This window comes from Mauremys reevesii, linkage group 3 (genome assembly GCF_016161935.1).
Source record: "Mauremys reevesii isolate NIE-2019 linkage group 3, ASM1616193v1, whole genome shotgun sequence".
Classification (NCBI taxonomy): domain Eukaryota; kingdom Metazoa; phylum Chordata; order Testudines; family Geoemydidae; genus Mauremys; species Mauremys reevesii.
In genome coordinates, this window is record NC_052625.1 from 22073308 (window position 1) to 22093481 (window position 20174).

The 20174-nt window shown below is 42.4% G+C and overlaps 1 protein-coding gene across 1 annotated transcript in view; it reads right to left on the minus strand.

Annotated features, from left to right (window-relative positions):
- PAPOLG (poly(A) polymerase gamma) overlaps nucleotides 1–20174 on the minus strand; it is a 68584-nt gene that overhangs the window by 39748 nt on the left and 8662 nt on the right. The window contains exons 2-8 of the mRNA XM_039532353.1: nucleotides 16478–16636; nucleotides 16334–16400; nucleotides 14327–14408; nucleotides 14132–14241; nucleotides 9459–9512; nucleotides 4727–4838; nucleotides 3767–3856 (exon numbers count right to left, since the gene is read on the minus strand). Coding sequence (XP_039388287.1) covers nucleotides 3767–3856; nucleotides 4727–4838; nucleotides 9459–9512; nucleotides 14132–14241; nucleotides 14327–14408; nucleotides 16334–16400; nucleotides 16478–16636 — 674 coding nt within the window. The remainder of the gene's footprint in view (nucleotides 1–3766; nucleotides 3857–4726; nucleotides 4839–9458; nucleotides 9513–14131; nucleotides 14242–14326; nucleotides 14409–16333; nucleotides 16401–16477; nucleotides 16637–20174) is intronic.

The window sequence follows — 20174 nt, forward strand, 5'->3', positions numbered from 1 at the left end:
TGAATTAATAGAATGTCTGGGGCCGAAAGGCAAAGCAAATCAGATTTGCCTGATGTGTCAGACCAGAAACAAATCGGTGTCAACACCAATGTTATTGGTACTGGACTTGATAGTATGCTGTCCAATTGTTCTCATCTTGGTACCAGAGCATAGGTAGACAGCCCCACTCTATCCTGTGTATTAGAGGAATGTCTATCAGTCTGCACTCCTCTTAGGAGAGGAGGAGGAGAAATCTCTCCTAGCTTTGCAATGGCTCTCATCCATTTTGTGACTCCTTTTCCTCAGAGAATGATCTCTCTTCCAATTAAGATAGAAATCAAAATCTGGCTGTGGAACAACAGCCCCTACTGGCTCTGAACTGCTCTGAGGGATTGGACAATTGGCAGAGGTCTCCAGTACCAAAGCAAGCTCATGGCCTGCTCCATAAGGTGCTGCTTCAAGCACAAGTCTCTAATCACCAGTGTTCTCTTTGAATGATGGAGCACTTTCCTTTAAATGTGCCCTTCTCCAAGGCAGAGTAAACACAGTGCGTGCGGGGGTCCCTCTTAGGGGTAGCCACCTCACACAACAAGCAGTATTTAAAACCTGGTGAGGGCATCACATCAGGCTAAATCCTAAATAAATACTAAGGGTACTTCTATAACTATATACACAAGCTCACAGCAAAGCACAAACAGTGAAACGTGAGGGAAGATATCTCACAGAATGCACCAAACCCAGCTGCAAGTGGTGAGAAGGAAAGGAGGGGGCTTCCCTTAAATAGCATGAGGAGGAGCTACAAGGGGCCAGAGGATGCGAGTGCCACCCTGCCTCATGTACTACTAAGTAAAGTTCTCCAGCTTTGGTGCACTAGGTGTGCACACCTGAGTGGAGGACATCTGCAACCACTGGAAGAACTTCAAAACTGGCACCTTCCTGTTCACCAATTCATGAAACTGGATAGTGTCCTCAGAAGGGGATGATGCAGAAGCAACACTCACATTCTCATCAGGAGGAGAATCTCTCCAACTCTTGTTCTTTTTGCTGAAACTCCACTTGAGGTGGATCCTCCTTTTCTTCAGAAGGTGTACCAGACACTAAAGTGAGAAAGTGTTCCAAATGTTTGTTCCAAATTTTGGGGATCCAACTGTCTCAGGTCTGTAGAGCTAGATTTCCCTTGATCTGGAACTGGGAATCCTGGCTTTTGAGAATGGTTAGGGAAACTAGGAGTCAGGCAGGATGCCCATGGCAGCATGCGCCAATCTGGCCATTTACCTCAATCTGGCATTATTTCATAAAATGAAGAACAGGCTGTCATTCTCAAACTGAGCAGGGAAACAGTGTTAAGAAAAAGTCTACCTCTGAAATCACTTATCAACTTATCACTTCTTCAAAATGCAGACCCAATAATGAAAATTAGTGAGAATTTTTTGATGAGTCACCAGAGTGAGAAGGTCAGACATGTTTTGATTTAGCCTCTCTTTTCCTTGGAACTGAAATACTTTGTCCTGGTATGTTATCTGGCTGTTTGGGTCCCTTATCTGGAACTGCCTCCCTACAAACCATTGTAGTAATCTTTGTACAAAATATGCCTTGTGAGGTATAATTGCATACAATTTGAGGTATAATTTGAAAACTAACAACTTGCTGCTGAATAAGATCATAGTGAAATGTATATAGCAATATTATATGTTAAGTTATGAACAAACTGAAATTAGGCTTGAAATGTGTTTACCAGATAAGTCTGGGTAAGCCAGTTTCTTAAACACAAAGGACAAGCTGATGCCTTAAGCCAGATGTCAAAATTAATGGGCAATCACCTGTCAAATGGCGATTCTGTGGCAAAGAAGCAGGGCAGGAACAGATTAATTTCCATGCTGTTTGCTAAAATGTAACTTCTTACCATCAGACTCCTTGTCTCCATCCTCACAGTGGGAATGAACTTTATCTGGGGGTAACCCTCAGAAAAAGATGTTTCAGAGTGTGACTGAACTGTAAAAGTGAGGGGCAGAGACCCCAAGTTATCTTTCCCTAACCATCTCTCACCTCTTTCCCTTAAGAAGAAGAAAGAAACAGCCTTTGGGAGCAGGTTCTGGCCTGAGAATTCAGTCAGCAATGTTACTGGGAACACCTTGAACCAAGTCTAGTTTATTAAGTTTTAGTACTAGGAAGCATTTTATCTTTGTTTCTCTTGTAACCATTTCTGACATTACGGCTTTAGACTTGTACTCACTTAAAACATCTCTTTGTAGTTAAATAAGTTGGTTTCATTCTTTAATCAAAACCAATCCAGTGTTTTAAACTGTGCAGGTAACTCCATTTAGGGTAGAAATATTGGATCCATTGCCCCTCTAAGTTATCGGGACTGTCCAGGACAGGGCTGGACAGTACAGAACACGTTTTGGGGGAAACTTCGGGACTGGGAATATGTTGGGGTCACCTTGAAAGTTAAAACCAAGCCTGGTGGAAGCCAGAGTGTGACTGATGTGTGGATGACAGGCTTCAGTATACACAGATACTCAGGATCTTACCTGCGTGCTGGAAGTCTGAGTGGCCCAGGTGAGAGCTACAGCAGCAAAGCATTGTGAGGCACCTAAGTTTGCAGGGTAGTGCTGACAGCCCCTCACTGGTCTGGATTGCCCCACAGAATGTCAAAGGGGCTCGAGTGTTTTGGAACCAGATTTGATGTCTTCGGTATCGATGGCTCCATTGATTTGGAACCGGAGCTTGGTGCTGAGGCAGACACCTTTACCATGGTATTCTGCTTGGATGCAGAAATACTGAGCCTATTCAGGCCTCCTATCCTTTCCTTCAGATCTCTTCAACACCTACAATCCCAGAGGTCTGGCAGTCAAAGCCTCCGGCAATAAAGCGGTTTGGAGTCTGTTTAGCCTCTTTCTGGCCTGGGGAATGAACATATTATAAATAGTGCAAGGCAAAGGGGAATGCCTTTCCCAAGGCATTTAAGACATCTGGTAAGGATGTCTGACTACACGGCATGACATCTTTTAAAGCCATGTTTCTTTATCTTCAGATTTGCCGTGGACATCTGTAAAAAGTCTTGCTGAATATCTGAACTACCCTAAAACCTAACCTAACACTATTAATTGATTAATCTTAAAAAAAAACAAACAAACACACACTCTTTCCCATCCACCACGAAGGTACTTAAAGAACTATGGCTCTAAGAGATCTAGATAAGTCCACATCCATCTGTCTGCTGCAGTTGGAAGAGGCTGAGGCAGCATTTGGTGCCAAAGCCTCAGAATGTACTCAAACACTGGGGTGAGGGGCAGGAAGGGTGTGGGAGCACTCTAATGAGTACGCTTACCAGAAAATTCCATTGTCCAAATTGCACTGGTTGGCACATCCCAAGAGTGAAAATATGCAGAGGACACTCAAAGAAGAATGTTAGTTAAATTCATATAATCCATTGTGCAAGTAGGCACATGAAAAGTAGAGGGTTATTGTGTAAAAAAGGTTGTGTTCAGCAGTTCTCATTGCCTCACCTTCTATGTATGACTATTTACCTAGCATCATGACTACTCAATACTCTATGAGTGTTTACTACTTTAGCGTGTCGTAATAAAATTTACTTTTGAAATAAAGATCACAGTTCTTATTCACGATCACATACATGGCAAGTTTGGCATTTTAAAAGATTCCTGAGTTACCCCAAGTGGTTAGACATGTCACTCTCAGCCTTTAGTTATCTAGACTTTTCTTGAACTTTTCAAGAACAATTAAGCTTCTGGGTAGAGATCAAGAATGACTGTGTTTTACTCACGTTTTGCCCACAGTTTAATTGCTCTAAGCGTTAGTCTGAAGTTCTCCTTGTGTGGCACTAAATGCAGAATTTCATCAGTAACTCTGCAACCTGCAAAAGAGATTTAAATTGCAAATTTAATCATTTCAGGTTTTTACTAGTTTACCACTTTGTGTGTCTTGGTGAAAGGGTTTCTAAAAGTAAGCATTGGATAACAAATGCTTTTATAAATGAAATCCATATTTTACTGCTGTCTGCTAACCATATTTACATGTTAGTATCCTCCAGTATGCATCCACATACCTTGTGAATATCACAGGTTTTTAGATTTTAGGCTGTAGCTATAATCAACCAATTTTTAACAAGTGAAAGGCCATTCTGCATGAGATCATTTGGGGGTGGGGGTGGATCTGAGAGCCAGGTCAGTCAGTTTTAAGAGCCATACACAATTAGACAGAACTCAGGATTGTGAGTAGTGTGGTTAAGCTCGAAGTATCAGAAGACTTCCTTTAAGCAATTCATAGCAATAGTTTACTTTTATAGGTATCACCTCATGTCAAATGCTTTAGCTATTTACATACAGCAGCACTAGAATACAGCTCCCCCTGTAGTGGAAGAGGCAACCAACTGGCATAAGCACAGTGAACAAAGAAACAGGAAAATGTTGGGTATGGTCAGACGTTTGCCTGACTTAAAGTGTCTAATATCCAAAACTAACCGAACCTTGATCTATCCAGATTTTTTTTAACCTACGCCTCACTGTGGTATCTGACTATCTCAGATCTCATCCAATAAAGCATACAGGAGAATATTAGGAATCTATGCAACAGGAGTAATGTCTTTTTTGTACAAACTTGGAAAAGGTAGTAATTTGTAAACAAAATACATGTCTATTTCTAATTCAACTTAACATTTTACAAAATATGTTCTTATCCCACATGAATAAGAGTTATCAGGTTTAAGTTTAAAAACAGAAGTTACCATTTAAGCTTCGTATACATCTTATATCCAGGCTCCTTAGACGTGAATCATCTCGAAGATCCAAGTTATCAGAAATAGTCTGTACAGCCAGCCTTGCAAACACAAGATCAATCTTAGGGAGAAAAATTTAAGTGCATTATACTTTGCATCTATAGAGAAGTATAAGCTGAAGTAACAATTTTAAATTCTCCTCAATGAATGCTACAACTGCGCAAATCTGGAGAGTTCATCACCAGATTATTAGGATTTAATGGATTAGATACATCAAGAAAACAGGACATATACTGGAGGTGTCAAGAAGTATGTTTCATGGAAAACGTTTTTTTGCCTTGTTTGAAATGTCACATTTTTTCTTTTGACAGGAAAGGCCACTCTTCTCCCCTGTCCCACCCTTTTAAAAGGGAAGAAGACATTTTGCCTATAATTTATCAGAGGGGTAGCCGTGTTAGTCTGGTTCTGTAGAAGCAGCAAAGAATCCTGTGGCACCTTATAGACTAACAGATGTTTTGCAGCATGAGCTTTCGTGGGTGAATACCCACTTCTTCGGATGCAAGCACTGCTTGCATCCGAAGAAGTGGGTATTCACCCACGAAAGCTCATGCTGCAAAACATCTGTTAGTCTATAAGGTGCCACAGGATTCTTTGCTGCCTATAATTTAAGTTTCAAAACAAAATTTTCAAGAAGTGGAGGTTTTCTAAACAAATTGACATTTCATTAAAACCAAAAATGGATCTTTTCTTTTCAGACATCAGCCCCTTTCTTTTAATTAAAAGTTTGACCAGCTCTGCTATACATGACTAAAGGCTGGGTAACTTTCTTTCTGCATTAATGGTTCCTGTGATATTACAGATGCTATGTTTATTTTGTACTTTCTACAAAAATTTGTCTCTTTTCATGGTGAGAAGAGTCTTTAAATACACAAAAGTCAGCATTACAGTTCATATGTTGTGAGAAAGTTTCAGGACCAGATTCTTCTGCCTGTTAAAGCTTCTTTGAGCCACCAGAGCATCACATTCTCCCTACATCTCGGAATTCTTGAGTGATGTAGAACCACAATAACCACCTTATGCCACCCCCTCCTTGTGACCCAGCATGTGGGGCATAGTCAAGGTGTTTGTGGGGCTGATCCCTGCATGCAGGAACAGCTAGCATAAGATACACAGGTCTGCAGACCCCTATTTTGCAATAGATCAGCACAACTGTAATTGGGGGAATGCAAGGGTAGCTTAGAGCAACCTTTGCGCATGCTCCTTCCATTAACGTGTGTCATGTAAAGCTCAGCTTGAAGAACGTAGGCCTTGAACTTTATATCCTTTGCTATGTAGCCATGTGTGCTTTTTCACTATGTCAGGAAGTATTTAGACTCAGACAAGGAAGATTTGCTTAAATAATAATAAAAAAAAGCAACAATTACCAGATGCTGTTTTCAGTAGGGATGTAAAAGGTTAACCGGTAAGCATTATGCTTACTGTTAACTGACCTTATCTGTTACCCCTGCCCCCGCCATGCCAGGCCAGCCAGCGTGACCTCGGTTAACTGGTTAAGAGATAATTTTAATCATTTAACCAGTTAACTTTTAAAACTAATATTTACAGCCCTAGTTTTCAGTACTGTTTCTTAATCCCCGATCCTCTGAATTTTTAGATTTTGATTTAGTCATGTCAGCAACACTATACTGCTCCGCCAACAGTTTCATTTTTCTAGGAGGTATCTGCTCAGAGCAGATGTACTGCTTTGAGTATTCTGACTTGTCTTGTCAACATATTAAGGCAATATAGTAATAATTCTTTTTTAGGGGAAGATAAATAGCAACCTGGCCTACTTATATAGAAGTAGTGCTTAATCTCAAGGAAATAAGGACCCAAAATACAATATCTTGTTTAGATAGTGATCCAAAACAGGAAAGATTAAAAAAAACCCAGTCATTACTTAAGTTTTCTGAAACTCCCTCTCATTTTGCAGCTCCTGTTCCTTGATGTATATTTAGTATTTAGACAGTTTAAGTGGAATTGTAAACAATAATCTACTTTTGTAAAGAGTTAAAGTCTACACCAATATACAGCGCCAAGACTTTCTGGTGATGTAGTGTTTACGTATTAACTATAGAACAAGTATGTTAGCACATAGAACTTGTCAACATAGAACAAGTAAATAGTACCCTGATCCTCAGACACACTACTTACTTCTGACAGCATTCCCTGCAACTGGCAGACACCGTGAACCAGGACTTCAATGAGGAACTTTCAGAAGCCTTTGTCTGACACCACCTCAACTTTTGCGCCTCAAACTTTCACGTTTCTCCCATGTCGCTATCTCGCTGTTGGTTTCTGCAACTACCTGCTTAATATTCTGCCCAGCTAATGTATTCAACCAGCTCATATGGCTCCCCCTGCACAGCCCCAAGAGTTGCTGGAATGTGCTTGCACCTTTCCCCAGCTTAGTCTTAGTCCTTAAGGGCCCATTTGCCAGATGACTCAAGGAATCTGGGGCTGAGATTCAGAGAGAACTGGTTGCTAGTTCCCAGCTTTGTCTTTCCCAGGGTAACCATGTAGGGGAGGAGAACCAGCTTTGGCACTTAGAAATGCTCTTCCCTTGCCCAGGGACAGTTTCTGGAGACAAAAATCTTGCTCCAGTCTGCCAGAGACCCAGAGCAGATGAGCCACTTACCTCCCTCTGCTGGAATATGGTAGCCAGCCAGCAGGAAGCTAAGTGGCTACAGCAGAGAAGGGACAGTAGCTGCTCAGCATACATCTGGCTCACACCAGAACTACTCCACAGAACTGCCTTCCTCTGCAACACTCCCCCCACTGCAGTGAGAGCTAATTCAAAGACTTCATTTTAAGAGTCTCTGGCTCAGGGAACACATTTTTAATTCATAAGAAAATGTGTATTTAAGTAAATTTCCTTGAAGGGTCACAAGCAGCCTCAGGGACATAAACTGGAAAATCCTATTCTAAAAAGGTGGCAAGTCTGTTTTGCTTCATTAATGTGATATGTTCTTCCTTGAAAGTCTCACCACATTTACTCCACTCAATTCATGCTACACATTGTAGGGGAAGAGGGGAGAAGAAAGGGGGTCATTGAGTAGGAACGTGTGTATCCCAAAACCCAGCCCTTATTTTCATCCTGCAAATATTTTTTTCCACCAAGGCCTAGTCTACACTACACAGTTAGGTTGACATAAGCTGCCTTATGTAGACCTAATTATGTCAGTGTCTACGCGACAGCCTTGCTCCCAATGAGGCAAGTGTCCTACTACATTGACATCATAACTCCACCTTCATGAGATGTGTAGGGCTTACGTCCATGTAGTTAGGGCAATGCAGTGTGTGTGTTACTTACATCAGCTGTTGGCCGTCTGTCAATTTCATGGCAGGAACCCCGGGTGGCTAGACCCTGCTCCTGGCTGGGAGCTGAGGCAAAAATCCCTGGGCCACTGGACCACGCTCCTGCTCCCCACCGGGAAATTGACCAGGCTGCTCAGCTCCCAAGTGGGGAGCCAAAAAGCTGTGAGCAGCTTCTCCCCTCCTCCCATTCCTGGTGGGAAACGGGGATGGGGGCAGCCCGCTGGGAGCCTGTGGGCCAAGCTGCCAGCAGAGTGGAGACACAGGCCTCTGAACTCCCCACACTGCCTCTCTTAGGTCAGTGGAAGCACGCCTGGGGAGGACACACAACACTGACTCAAGGAGGGTAGTGTGGACATGCACCACAGCAGTAATTACTGTGGTGGCTGTCAATCAACCTAATATAGCTCAATTTATATTTCTAGTGTAGACATACCCTAAAATAGAAGTTTAGAGTAATGCAATCTGGGGAAAGGCATGGCCCGCATGAGAGCCTGACTAACTTTGTAGTAGTTTAAGGATGTGAACATTTAGTTTGTGGCAAGCTGGGGTGTGAATCTAGCCCACACTAAGACTAATCTGTTCAAGTACTCTGCTGACATACATCAACAGTCTGTTAACATGCTTTGATTTAGTCCTCTTTGAAACAAGACTGTTAACTCACATCAGCAGGGGGCACACAATGAGCCTGCGGCAAACTAGTGCGGGCTGGATTCACACCCCAGCTTGATGTTTGTGGAGACAAGCTCTTAGGGTATTTCTACACAGCAATTAGACACCTGTGGCTGGCCTGTGCTAGCTGACTTGGGCTTAGGCTGTGGAGCGGTTTCATCATTGTGTAAACTTCTGGGCTTGGGCTGGAGCCTGGGCTCTAGGCCCCTGCAGGGTGGGAGAGTCCTAGTGTTCAGGCCCAGGCCTGGAAGTCTACACAGCAATGTAACAGCCTCGCAGCCCGAGTCTGCTGACTTCGGCCAGCCAGGAGGTTCTCTTTGCTGTGTAGACATCCCTTAAGGCTTGTCTGAAATGCAGCATGCACCAAAGTGCTGCGCTGCAACTCCCCCATGTGGACACTGCTGGCATGAACTAAAAGGCACCTAGCTCATGTTAACATAGCCCTAACCCAAGCTAAGTGCCTTTTAGTTCATGCCAGCAGCGTCCACATGTGGCAGTTACAGTGTAGCACTTTGGTGCACACTGCAATTCACACCCCCGTAATCTGAATGGCAGAGCTGTGTACACAAGCCCTTAGACCTTGGAGTACTAAGGAATAACCTTGTAAAATAGATTGTTGTGCCAGTGAGACCAGAACCAGTGTTATATCATCCAAATTCCAAAGCAAAAAACCAATAATCTGCATTTTAACTAGACACTAAGCTTTAATTCTTACCTCAATACCATCAAATTCAAACTTGATAACTGGTACATACGCATCTTCTATCGCCTGTAAAGCAGGAAAGGAAAAAGCCGGATAGTTTTTGCATTTTTAAAAGCAAGTCTTGTGTTCACCTTCTGACCTTTTGTTACCTCCTGGGTGTAAGGCCAGAAAAAAAAAAAAGTATTTTACCGGTATTTTAAATTACTAACAAATCAATTTGCTAGACCACTTTGTATATATGCAATACAATACAAGTCTTCCCATTTCTCTTGGGAAGGTGGAAAGTCCACTTTTTTTAAAAAAGGTGTTTATATTTGTCTACTGTATTCAGTAAGATTGCAACTGACAGTTAATGCTCAGCTATCTTCAAAGTTGAGAAAAGCTTTGTTTGATATGTGACTCCTTTAGGTGCTATAAAATGTACATGATTACTTGGATTGCCTTGAAATTTGGAGTATGAGAGAACATAAGAATGGCCATACTAGGTCAGTTGTCCATCTAGCTCAGTATCCAGTTTTCTAACAGTGCCAAATGACCAAGAGAGAATGAAGAGAACCAGGCAACTTCAAGTGATCTATCCCTTGTCATCCAGTCCCAGCTTCTGGCAGTTGGAGGTTTAGGGATACCCAGAGCATGCATGGAGTTGCATCTGACCATCTTCTGTAATAGCCATTGATATCCTCCATGAACTTATCCAATATTTTTAAACAGTTATATTTTGGCCTTCACAACATCCTATGGCAATGTGTTCCACAGATTAATTGTAAGTTGTATGAAAAAGCATTTCCTTTTGTTTGTTTTAAACTGGCTGCCTCTTAATATCAGAGGGTGGCTCCTGTGTTATGTGGAGGGATAAATAACACTTCCTTATTCATTCACTGTCTTCACACCATTCATGATTTTATAGACCTTGATCATATCCCCCTTAGTCATCTCTTTTCTAAAATGAACAGTCCTAGTCTTTTTAATCTCTCCTCATATAGAAACTATTCCATACTCTTAACAAAGAAGGGCAACAAAAATTATACCTTTTCCAATTCTAATGCATCTTTCGGGAGATGGGGCAACAAGAACTGTATGCAGCATTCAAGGTGTGGGCATACCATGGATTTATATAGTAGCATTATGATATTTTCTGTTTTATCATCTCTTTCCTAATGGTTCCTAACTTTTTTTTTTATGGCCATCGCACATTGAATGGATGTTTTCAGAGAACTATCTACAATGATTCCAAGATCTTTCTAAATTAGCTGTAGACACCACCTTTATATATGTGTAGTTGGGTTTTTTGTTTGTTTTTTTTTTGCACTTAACATTGCATTTATTCTGCCATTTTGTTGCTCAGTCAAGTGAGATCCCTTTAACTCTTCTTGGTCAGCTTTGGACTTAACTATCTTGAATAATTTTGTATTGTCTGCAAATTTTGCCACCTCACAAGTCCCAGTACAGGTCTTTGGGGGAAAACCCACTATTTGCCTGTTTCCATTACTGAAACTATTCATCTCTACTCTTTGTTTCTTATCTTTTAACCAGTTACTGATCCAGGAGTAGACCTTCCCTCTTATCCCATGATGGCTTAGTTTGCTTAAGAGCCTTTGGTGAGGGACCTTGTCAAAGGCTTTCTGAAAGTCCAACTACACTATCATCCACTGGTTCACCCTCATCCACATGCCTGACGACACCCTCAAAGAATTCTAATAGATGGGAAATCATGACTTCCCTTTACAAAAGCCCTGTTGCATCTGTAGGGATGTTTGTAGAAGAGTATAATTTAGAGATGCTACCCCATAAGGGGTATTGTGAACATAGGAATTTGGAGATGTGCCCTGGAGGCAGGCCTTGGGCACGCAGCCAATTTGGAGTTCAGCAGCTCACTACAGAAGCTCTCCAGTTTTAATAAAAAAGTTTTATTTCTTTCTCGTTGATTGGTTTGTTATTTAATGAACCCCAAGATCGTTACAGTCTTCCCCAATATAAATCACATTTATCTATGTGTCTGATAATTCTGTTCTCTCCTATGGTTTCCACCAATTGCTAGATACTGAAACTAGGATTAACTCGGGGGCCACTGGGCAGAGTTACTGAACCAAGTTTAGGGTCATTTTCCTAAGAGACGGCTTCCATCCCACCCTCACCCCCCCAAAAAAGCTTGTCTTAAGGTTGCCAGTCAGTCAGTCAACCTTGTTGCACAAACTTGGGAATCAAGCCATGGCTCTGATCATGCGCAAAATGGTCTCAGTTGCTTGACATTTATTCCAGCTAGTGCAAGGCACTCACTAAACCTTTGGGGGAGCAAAACTGAATAGTATTTCCCAGGAAGCTTAGCTCTCTAGGGATGTACATGCCTAATGCTCACGTGCCAACTGTTTACACTGTGTATGTGCAGAAAGAGCCCCAAAGGCTTGCTAGCCATCCATGAGGCACAGGACCTGAGCAGCTCAAAGGTACATATTACTACCCGTGAAACTGAGCAACACCGAGCACAGTAACTTCTAATCTGGCCATTAGCCAAAAATATAAATCAGGACAAAAATGTAAGCATGTTTCTAAAAATCTGCCTCTGTCAAAAATTTTTTTTTTAAATTTTGGGAACATGTATTCTGAGTGGACTCAAACTATCTTTGAAAAGAAATTATTGCACAAGAAAATGCTTCCTGGGAGGGGAGGAAGATACATGGGGAAGGGTGGCAGGGGAGAATGTTTGAGTGACTCAGGATGAGGAGCAGGTATAAGCAGGGCCACCCAGAGAGGAGGGGGGCAAGTGGGGCAATTTGCCCCAGACCCCGGGCCCTGCAGGGGCCCCCGTGAGCCGCTCCGGGTTTTCGGTGGCAGTTCGGTGGCCGGCCCTTCACTCACTCTGGGTCTTTGGTGGCGGGTCCTTCAGTGCAGCCGAAGACTCTGAGTGAGTGAAGGACCCGCCACTGAAGTGCTGCCAAAGCCTCAGAGTGCCGCCCAGTGAGTACGAGCGCCGCAAACGGCAGGCTGCTCTACCGCCGCCGCTTCATTCTTTGGCGGCGGGTCCTTCCCTCCAAGAGGGACCTGCTGCTGAATTGCCGCCGAAGACCCATCCCTGCCCCAGGCCCCCTGAATCCTCTGGGCAGCCCTGGGTATAAGGGGAGTGGTAAGGTAAGGGATGATATGGAAATGGGTGGTGAGACTACAGGATGGAATTAGGAGTGGGGTGCTTGTCAGTCCCATATTCTCCTATGTATGCCGGGATCTAGGAGACACCTGCCCATGTGGGTATCTAAACCCCTTTTCCTACCCCTGTGTCCAACTCCCATTTCAGATCTGGGAGAAGGGAGGCTGACCAGGTCTCCCCTTCTCTCAGCTCCTGCCCCAAGCTGTCATCTGAGGAAGCCATGTCCCTCTGGATGGAGAATTGAGGACAAGCATAGTGGGAGCTTGCACCAAGAACACGGTTGAGACTGGAATGATCTGAGAACCAGCCAGCTTCATTCCTATCACAGGCTTGGGGAGAGAGGTGAACACCTACTGAGTTGAATGGAGCAGTTCACACATCTGAGCTGTTGATTCAGGGTATATTATATGTTGTTGGGGATAGCGGGAAGAGGAGAAAGACACACCAGCCTTCTTTCACGTGCTTCAGTTTAGTTTTATTCCATAATAGTTACAGTATCAGTTACCCAGTTAGTTCAAGTGGGCAAAATCTGTGTGGTGGGTTTAAATGTTCCAGCCCTGCTGATGACCCCTGCGGGTATCAGTATAATGCAACATGAGAGAGTTTGTTTTTTCAGTTTGCCCTTTATTATTAATATAGGAAGTTACAAAAAACATTGCAACTTTAATGCTCCTAAAATCAAGCACTCAGAATTTAGGAAATGCCAAAATTAAGGTTGCCTGTTCAACCTTCATTTGACCCCCTTGTGTGCCTGCATTATGATACAGTTTTAGTTTTTTCTGCAGGACCCTTGCCTCATTCAGGGCACGGGATGGACATGCTCTGAGGATGAATTGGGGATGTATATTAAAGGAGGCTGTTCCTATAGGACTACTGCCGTGTGTTGCAGAAGCTGGAAGGTATGTAGTGAATGAGGCAGGGGACTGTAGGAAGAGGAAGGACAGTCTCCTGGTTAAATCAGATGAATGCTGCCCTGGATAACTGGATTTTATCCCTGCCTCTGCTGCACAGTTCCTATGTAATCTAGGCAAGTTACGTAAAACCAAAAATTTCACTAAATGTGTGCGTTTCTCATTGTCTGGATGCCCAACTTTAGACCTTTGTGCCTGATTTTGCAGAAATGCTGAGCATTCAACTGCAAGTGAAATCAATGGGCGTTGTGATTTAAACATAAGTGCAGTATAATGCTAACCACTTAGACCCTGAGAAAAAGCATGTCCTCTCAAATCGGGCACACAAGATTTGTAGAATTTGTAATTTGTAGAAAGAATATACTACGTGATCATCTAACTAACCACTGTCATAATGCATATATACAAAGGGGTTGATTAAAGTTGCACAGGCAACTTTGATTCTGATATTTCCTACCTAGAGTGCTTGACTTTGCAACCTTAGTGTTTTAACAGAGTTGTATGTACAATACTATTTGAAGACTGCTGTCAGCAACTGTAATTTTGTGAAAGTGGTCAGTTTAAGAGTTTAATTGACAGTGTCCCTTTAACATGGACAAGTTTATTACTCTGAATACAAGTAGAAAACTTACTCTTAAATTCCTGATTCCATCTTGAACCTTTAGCTTTTCAAAGAACGACTGAAAGAAATCTGATCTTTCCATGTGTCTAGGAGCAACACAAAGAGCATCTATGTCAGCACCTGCAAAAATATCCCATACATCTTCAGTTAATCACGCAGTTAGTCTGAAACAGTGCATGACTAGACACTGTTAAAAAGGAAATACCTTTGGTGTGTACTCCAAGTCTATAGGAACCAAACGTGAATATTTTCCCACCAACATTTGCTACAACTGAAGGTGGGAGGTTCTATAAATAGAGCAGAAATACAAGTTTAAAATACAGCTCTTGGTTCTCAAGGTCAAAAGCCCTACAAGCTATATTAGCACTATGAAAGAGCTTAAGTTGGCTTGTTTTGGCAGTTAGTAAGATTTCAACAGATAAAGTGCAGTTACTACAGATGAAATAATTTGAGAATAAGATCTCAGCAATTTCTAAACAAAAATTGATCTATGTAGGGACATGAGATTAGGCTGCCTTGATGAACAGCAACACACTGATTGCTCAGGTACAAAAGGTTATCACTGGAGTAAGAATTTTTGTTACCCATTTCCTAACAATCTTCTCTAGCCAACTGAAGTAACAGCAATATGAAATCATGGTGGCAATCATTTCCTGGTGGAGTTACAAAAATACAATGGAAGCATTTATTACTATAGAAGTAACATCTGCAGTGTAGGTAAAAGATACTTCCATTTATGTGAATTTGAAGAGCCATGTAAAAAATTGAATACAGCCAGTATAGGATATAAACTGGGTCATAACTGTGAGCTACAAGTAGTTATTTCACTGCCAGACTGAGATACTTTTAAAACATTGGTCAAGGCTAGAATGTCACTCTCTGCCCTATAGAGAGGCTCTGCAGGATTACATTTTAATCAGTAAGGGTCAGCAAATGTCAGTTTCGGCTGATGCTGAAATTGACAAAAAAAACCTATCAGTTCCAACAGTGGGCGTGCCTGCTGGGATCAGGTGTCACTGGTCTTGCAGCCATGCAGGGAGCCCTCTGCAGCCTTGTTGTTACTGGAGCAAGTGGGTCTGTGACAGCAGTGCTTCAGAGGGCTCCCTGCACAACCTCAGGACTGGCAGCACCTGATCCCTGCAGGCACTGGGGGAGGGAGATGAGGGATGGAGACAGGCTGGCTGTGGTTTTGGCAGGGCAGAGCAGAACCCCCCGTTTCAAGCTGCAAGGAGGAAGCGGCGGTAGCAGCCACCTTGCTGCTTAACACTTCCTGCCCAGAGACAACTTCCACACTGCTGCCTGGGGACTGAGTGGGGCCAGTGACACTTCACCTTGTTCCCGTGGAGATTAAGAAAGGCTGCAATCCTGGCCTGGCTGAGCAGAGCCCGCTGACCAGGACTGGGTGGAGGAGGAGCAGCCATCCCTGGGAAGGAGCCAGTTAGCAGCAGGTGGCCTCCTCCTTGGCTAGGGATGACTCCTCCTCCCAGCCCTGGCCAGGGTTTCTCTGCTCTGACCCACCAGGATCCCAGCCTTCCAGGGATCCAGTGTCACCAGCTCTGTGGCCATGCAGGGAGCCCTGTGCAGCTCCACTGTCACAGCCCTGCTCGCCTACTCACCAGCCAGGAGCATGGAGGCTATCCCCAGGCAGGAAGTGCTGAGCAGCAGGGTGGCCTCACCCACAGCTGGGGCTCTTCCTCCTCTTTACAGTCCTGGCATGGGGGGGCCTATGCTCTTCTGAGCCAGGATGACTGCACCTACCCCCAAATCTTGTGGCCAAAGGTCCATAGCCACTGGGGCACATCAGGAGCCCCCTGCAGCCCTGCTGTCAGAACTACCCTCACCCCCACCCCCTGTAACCATAAAAATATTTACTGGCAAAAAATCTTTAACATATTGATAAGATCACAGAAGTTAGAAAAAAAATCTCATTTTGCCAGGCCCTATACTCATTAGATAATTATCTGGTTCTAATTTGTATTGCTAAACAGATGATTTAGTTACAGACAATTTACAAATTCACTTAATTGCTAGAAAAAGGTTTAAGGATCTAGATAGTTAAAATCTTCCAAACCTTAACTTGAGTGACAATTGCTACAAGTCTATTGCCCAATATGTAAATGGAAAACTTATTATTCCTTTGCAGAAAGTCAGAGGACAGAATCCAGAATACAAGATTGAGAATTACTTGAATTGGAATTTTAAAAATGTTTACCTTACTCTCACTGAGTTCTGAAATCCATTCTTTGACTAATTTATTCAATTTACCAAGAACAATCAGCCTGCAATGAGAATCAACATTAGACTTAGTTTTAAAATATATTCAAGCAATGTGTTTCAATTATATTAAAAGTTATACCTGTGATTTAGTTCTTCTTCATCTTCAAATACTCCAAATGGCTTCATGGCTTCAATTAATTTCTGAGTGTAAATATAATCTATTTCCTTAGGAGGAGTCAAACTAATTGGAGATGTTATTCCATAGTGCTTCTGAGGCAGATTCTCCAGCATAGAATTTCTGTTGAAGGAAACAGTAATGTTAAATATAACCAATGCCAGAAATGGTACTCTTACTGTAGTCAATGGTGACACCACTTTAGCCTACACTTTCAAAACCAACCTCTGCTCTTTCACCCACAGTGACAAGCAGGTGCAAAATCACAAGTCAGACTTAATCCTGACTGAAGAGAAAGTAATGATTATCCATGAGCTTATCCAAATGCAAGAGGTCAAATTAATGGCACTGCAATGATAATGAAAGCATTATATTTTAGTAACCAATATAGATTTAGGAGGAAAAGAAATTTACTGCTGCCATACTCAAGACCTTAATTCAAGCCATTTACATATAGAATCAGGTGGATGAAGCTGGTCACTGGGCCAGTAAAGATAACAGTGGCTACTTTCAAGTTTTACTTTTGTTCTGTTTCCCCACCTTCTTTTTCAAATTATAGTCATTTTCAATTTATATCCTGCTAACTCCAAACCCAGCAAGATGAAGACATATGCAGCAAACATCTCAGTACTGGTTTACTTTTAGTTACGTATTAGATACAGTAAACCAGAGTCATTTAAAGTTCAGCAAAATTAGCCTTATAAACCATTTTCTGAGAAAACTGGTCGTAATCTGGGGGCATGAATGAAGTACCTATGGTGGTAGGAATGAAGTGTCTTCCTTGGAAGACCCCACTACCCCTCTGCTACCAGCTCCAAAGTAGGGCTGGAGAGGACATAGGGAAGAAGGAAAATGGTAAGAAATGGGCTGTGAAGAGCATGTTTACCAGCAGTAAATGGGCGAGCAGGAGCTCCAGACTTCCTGCTTCACTTCAGGGGTAGCGTAGGAGAAGGGGCTCTGCATAACTTTCTGCAGCATATGAGGATTGAGATGGAGGAGTCATTTTGCACCTCTGCAATGAGTGTTCATCCCCTACCCCCATAAAAGGTATCCTAGCCCAGCTACTGTTGCAGCATACCAGTTTTAAAAATGAATCTCCTTATGCAGATGGGCTTTAAATCAAGTGTTAAAATGAGCTCTTTATTAGGGGGCTGTATCTGTACCTTTGGCCAGATGATCCCAAATTTTCACCAAAAGTATATCCCTGCCCCTGTTGCAGGATAACATTCAAGACAATTTAACTATCCATGTGGATTTTAGCACATTTTTTAAACTAAAAAGTAGTTTTTGGGGATGCATTTTGGGAACGTCATCAAGTAACACTGAATTTGAAGCACTAACTTCACCCCAAATTTTAAAGCACTATGAAATTTATAAGCAGTTCATTCTGGAGGTGCTGTATCTCAGGAACCCCCTTCACCAAATGACCATGAATCTGCATTACAGCCACCACCCATGTCCCAGTGGCACATCTGAGCATACTTCACCACCACTCAGCTACCAAGTCCCACTTCTTACAGATTTCTCCATGCACCTGGTAAACTTCGAGGGGTTACGCAAGAAGGGAAGGTGGTGGGGGCAGTAAAGAGTATATGTGCCAGCTGGAGCCAAGAAGGGAAAGGAGCATGGAGATACAGACTCCCCACTCAAAACCTGGCCCTACCGTAAGGGGAACAGGCTCTGCACACCCAACTGTAGCACAGGAGGATAGCAGAGGTATAAAGTGGCCTGTTCTTCTCAGGTTCAACAAGGCTCTCCTGGCAGAAGTGTATTAACTTGTTAGCTAACTGAAATTAAGTACACTTTTTTCCTAGGGAAGACAAGACTCTAGAGAGAAAGTTGATAGTGAAAGTATGTGTTTGCAAGAGAAGCAAAGCTGAATGAATTTGTGTTAGTCCTAAAGTTTTTCTTCTCATGGTTATAGAATTCTCTGTGGCTCCATCACAACATATCAGCTGATCAACAGTGGCAGAGCTCAGGTATTAATGGAGCTGCAAAAGAGGGGAGGAGAGGGGGAAGAGAAAGGAAAGCTAGTTCAACCACTTCATGATAGAGAATGAGCATAGGGATAATGATTTACAATCTTTAACACCAGAAGGGGAGGATAGGGAAGCAGCCTCTGGGGGAGGAGTATAGAAAGCAATGCCTAAAGTTGCATCTTCCTGAGTTGGTTTATTTTTTTAGAAGTGAACAATTCACAAAATGGACATCACTTGGCATTTTTTGTGGATTGGGTTAAGGTTTATCAATGATAAAGTCAAGTTAATAGAACATGCAGCAGCACTGTGACACATAATTAGGGATTTGAAAGCTAATCTCCCTCAGTAAGAGCATTTATTTATTTGGAATGTATATCTGTAGGTGCCTCAAATCTGGTCTATCAAATATTTATGTGAATTTGTTTCCTTTAGTATTACCCTCCTTTTAAAGTCTCATTAAAAGTGAAATTATTTTGGATTATGAAGGCATCATATTTCTAATAAATTAAGATTACTTCTAATTTAATATATACAATATTGTGTTATTCTCCAATGTGTACGCAGCATTGTAAAGTGTGTACAAAGTCAATATTTATGACAAGCCAAATGTGTCTTTGCCTTCACATGAGGAGTGTCAACAGGTCAGTGTCCACATTCAAAGTCAGTAACCGGACAGTTATGCCCCTCTAAAAGTAGATATGGTACTGCAAGTCAAAAATTGCTAACAATGCTATAACAATGGCGAATTATAGCAGCATTTTGGCATAACTCATTTCAGTTGTGGCATAAAAGCTTGTTTCCTTTTAACACTTGCTAAAACACATTTTTAAACAAAGAATTTAAGACCAGAAGACATCATTTGATCATCCAGTCTGACATCCTGTATATCACAGGAGGTTAAATTTCACTCCATTGCCCCCTCTATTGAGCCCAATATTTTGTGGCTAGCTACAGCATAACATCCAGAAAGGCATCCTGTCTTGATTTGAAGGTATCAAGAGATGGAGAATCCACCACATAAGAACATAAGAAAGGCCGTACTGGGTCAGACCAAAGGTCCATCTAGCCCAGTATCTGTCTACCGACAGTGGCCAATGCCAGGTGCCCCTGAGGGAGTGAACCTAACAGGCAATGATCAAGTCATCTCTCTCCTGCCATCCATCTCCATCCTCTGACGAACAGAGGCTAGGGACACCATTCTTACCCATCCTGGCTAATAGCCATTTATGGACTTAGCTACCATGAATTTATCCAGTCCCCTTTTAAACATTGTTATAGTCCTAGCCTTCACAACCTCCTCAGGTAAGGAATTCCACAAGTTGACTGTGCGCTGCATGAAGAAGAACTTCCTTGTATTTGTTTTAAACCTGCTGCCTATTAATTTCATTTGGTGACCCCTAGTTCTTGTATTATGGGAATAAGTAAATAACTTTTCCTTATCCACTTTCTCAACATCACTCATGATTTTATATACCTCTATCATGTCCCCCCTTAGTCTCCTCTTTTCCAAACTGAAGAGTCCTAGCCTCTTTAATCTTTCCTTATATGGGACCCTCTCTAAACCCCTAATCATTTTAGTTGCTCTTTTCTGAACCTTTTCTAGTGCTAGAATATCTTTTTTGAGGTGAGGAGACCACATTTGTACACAGTATTCGAGATGTGGGCGTACCATGGATTTATAT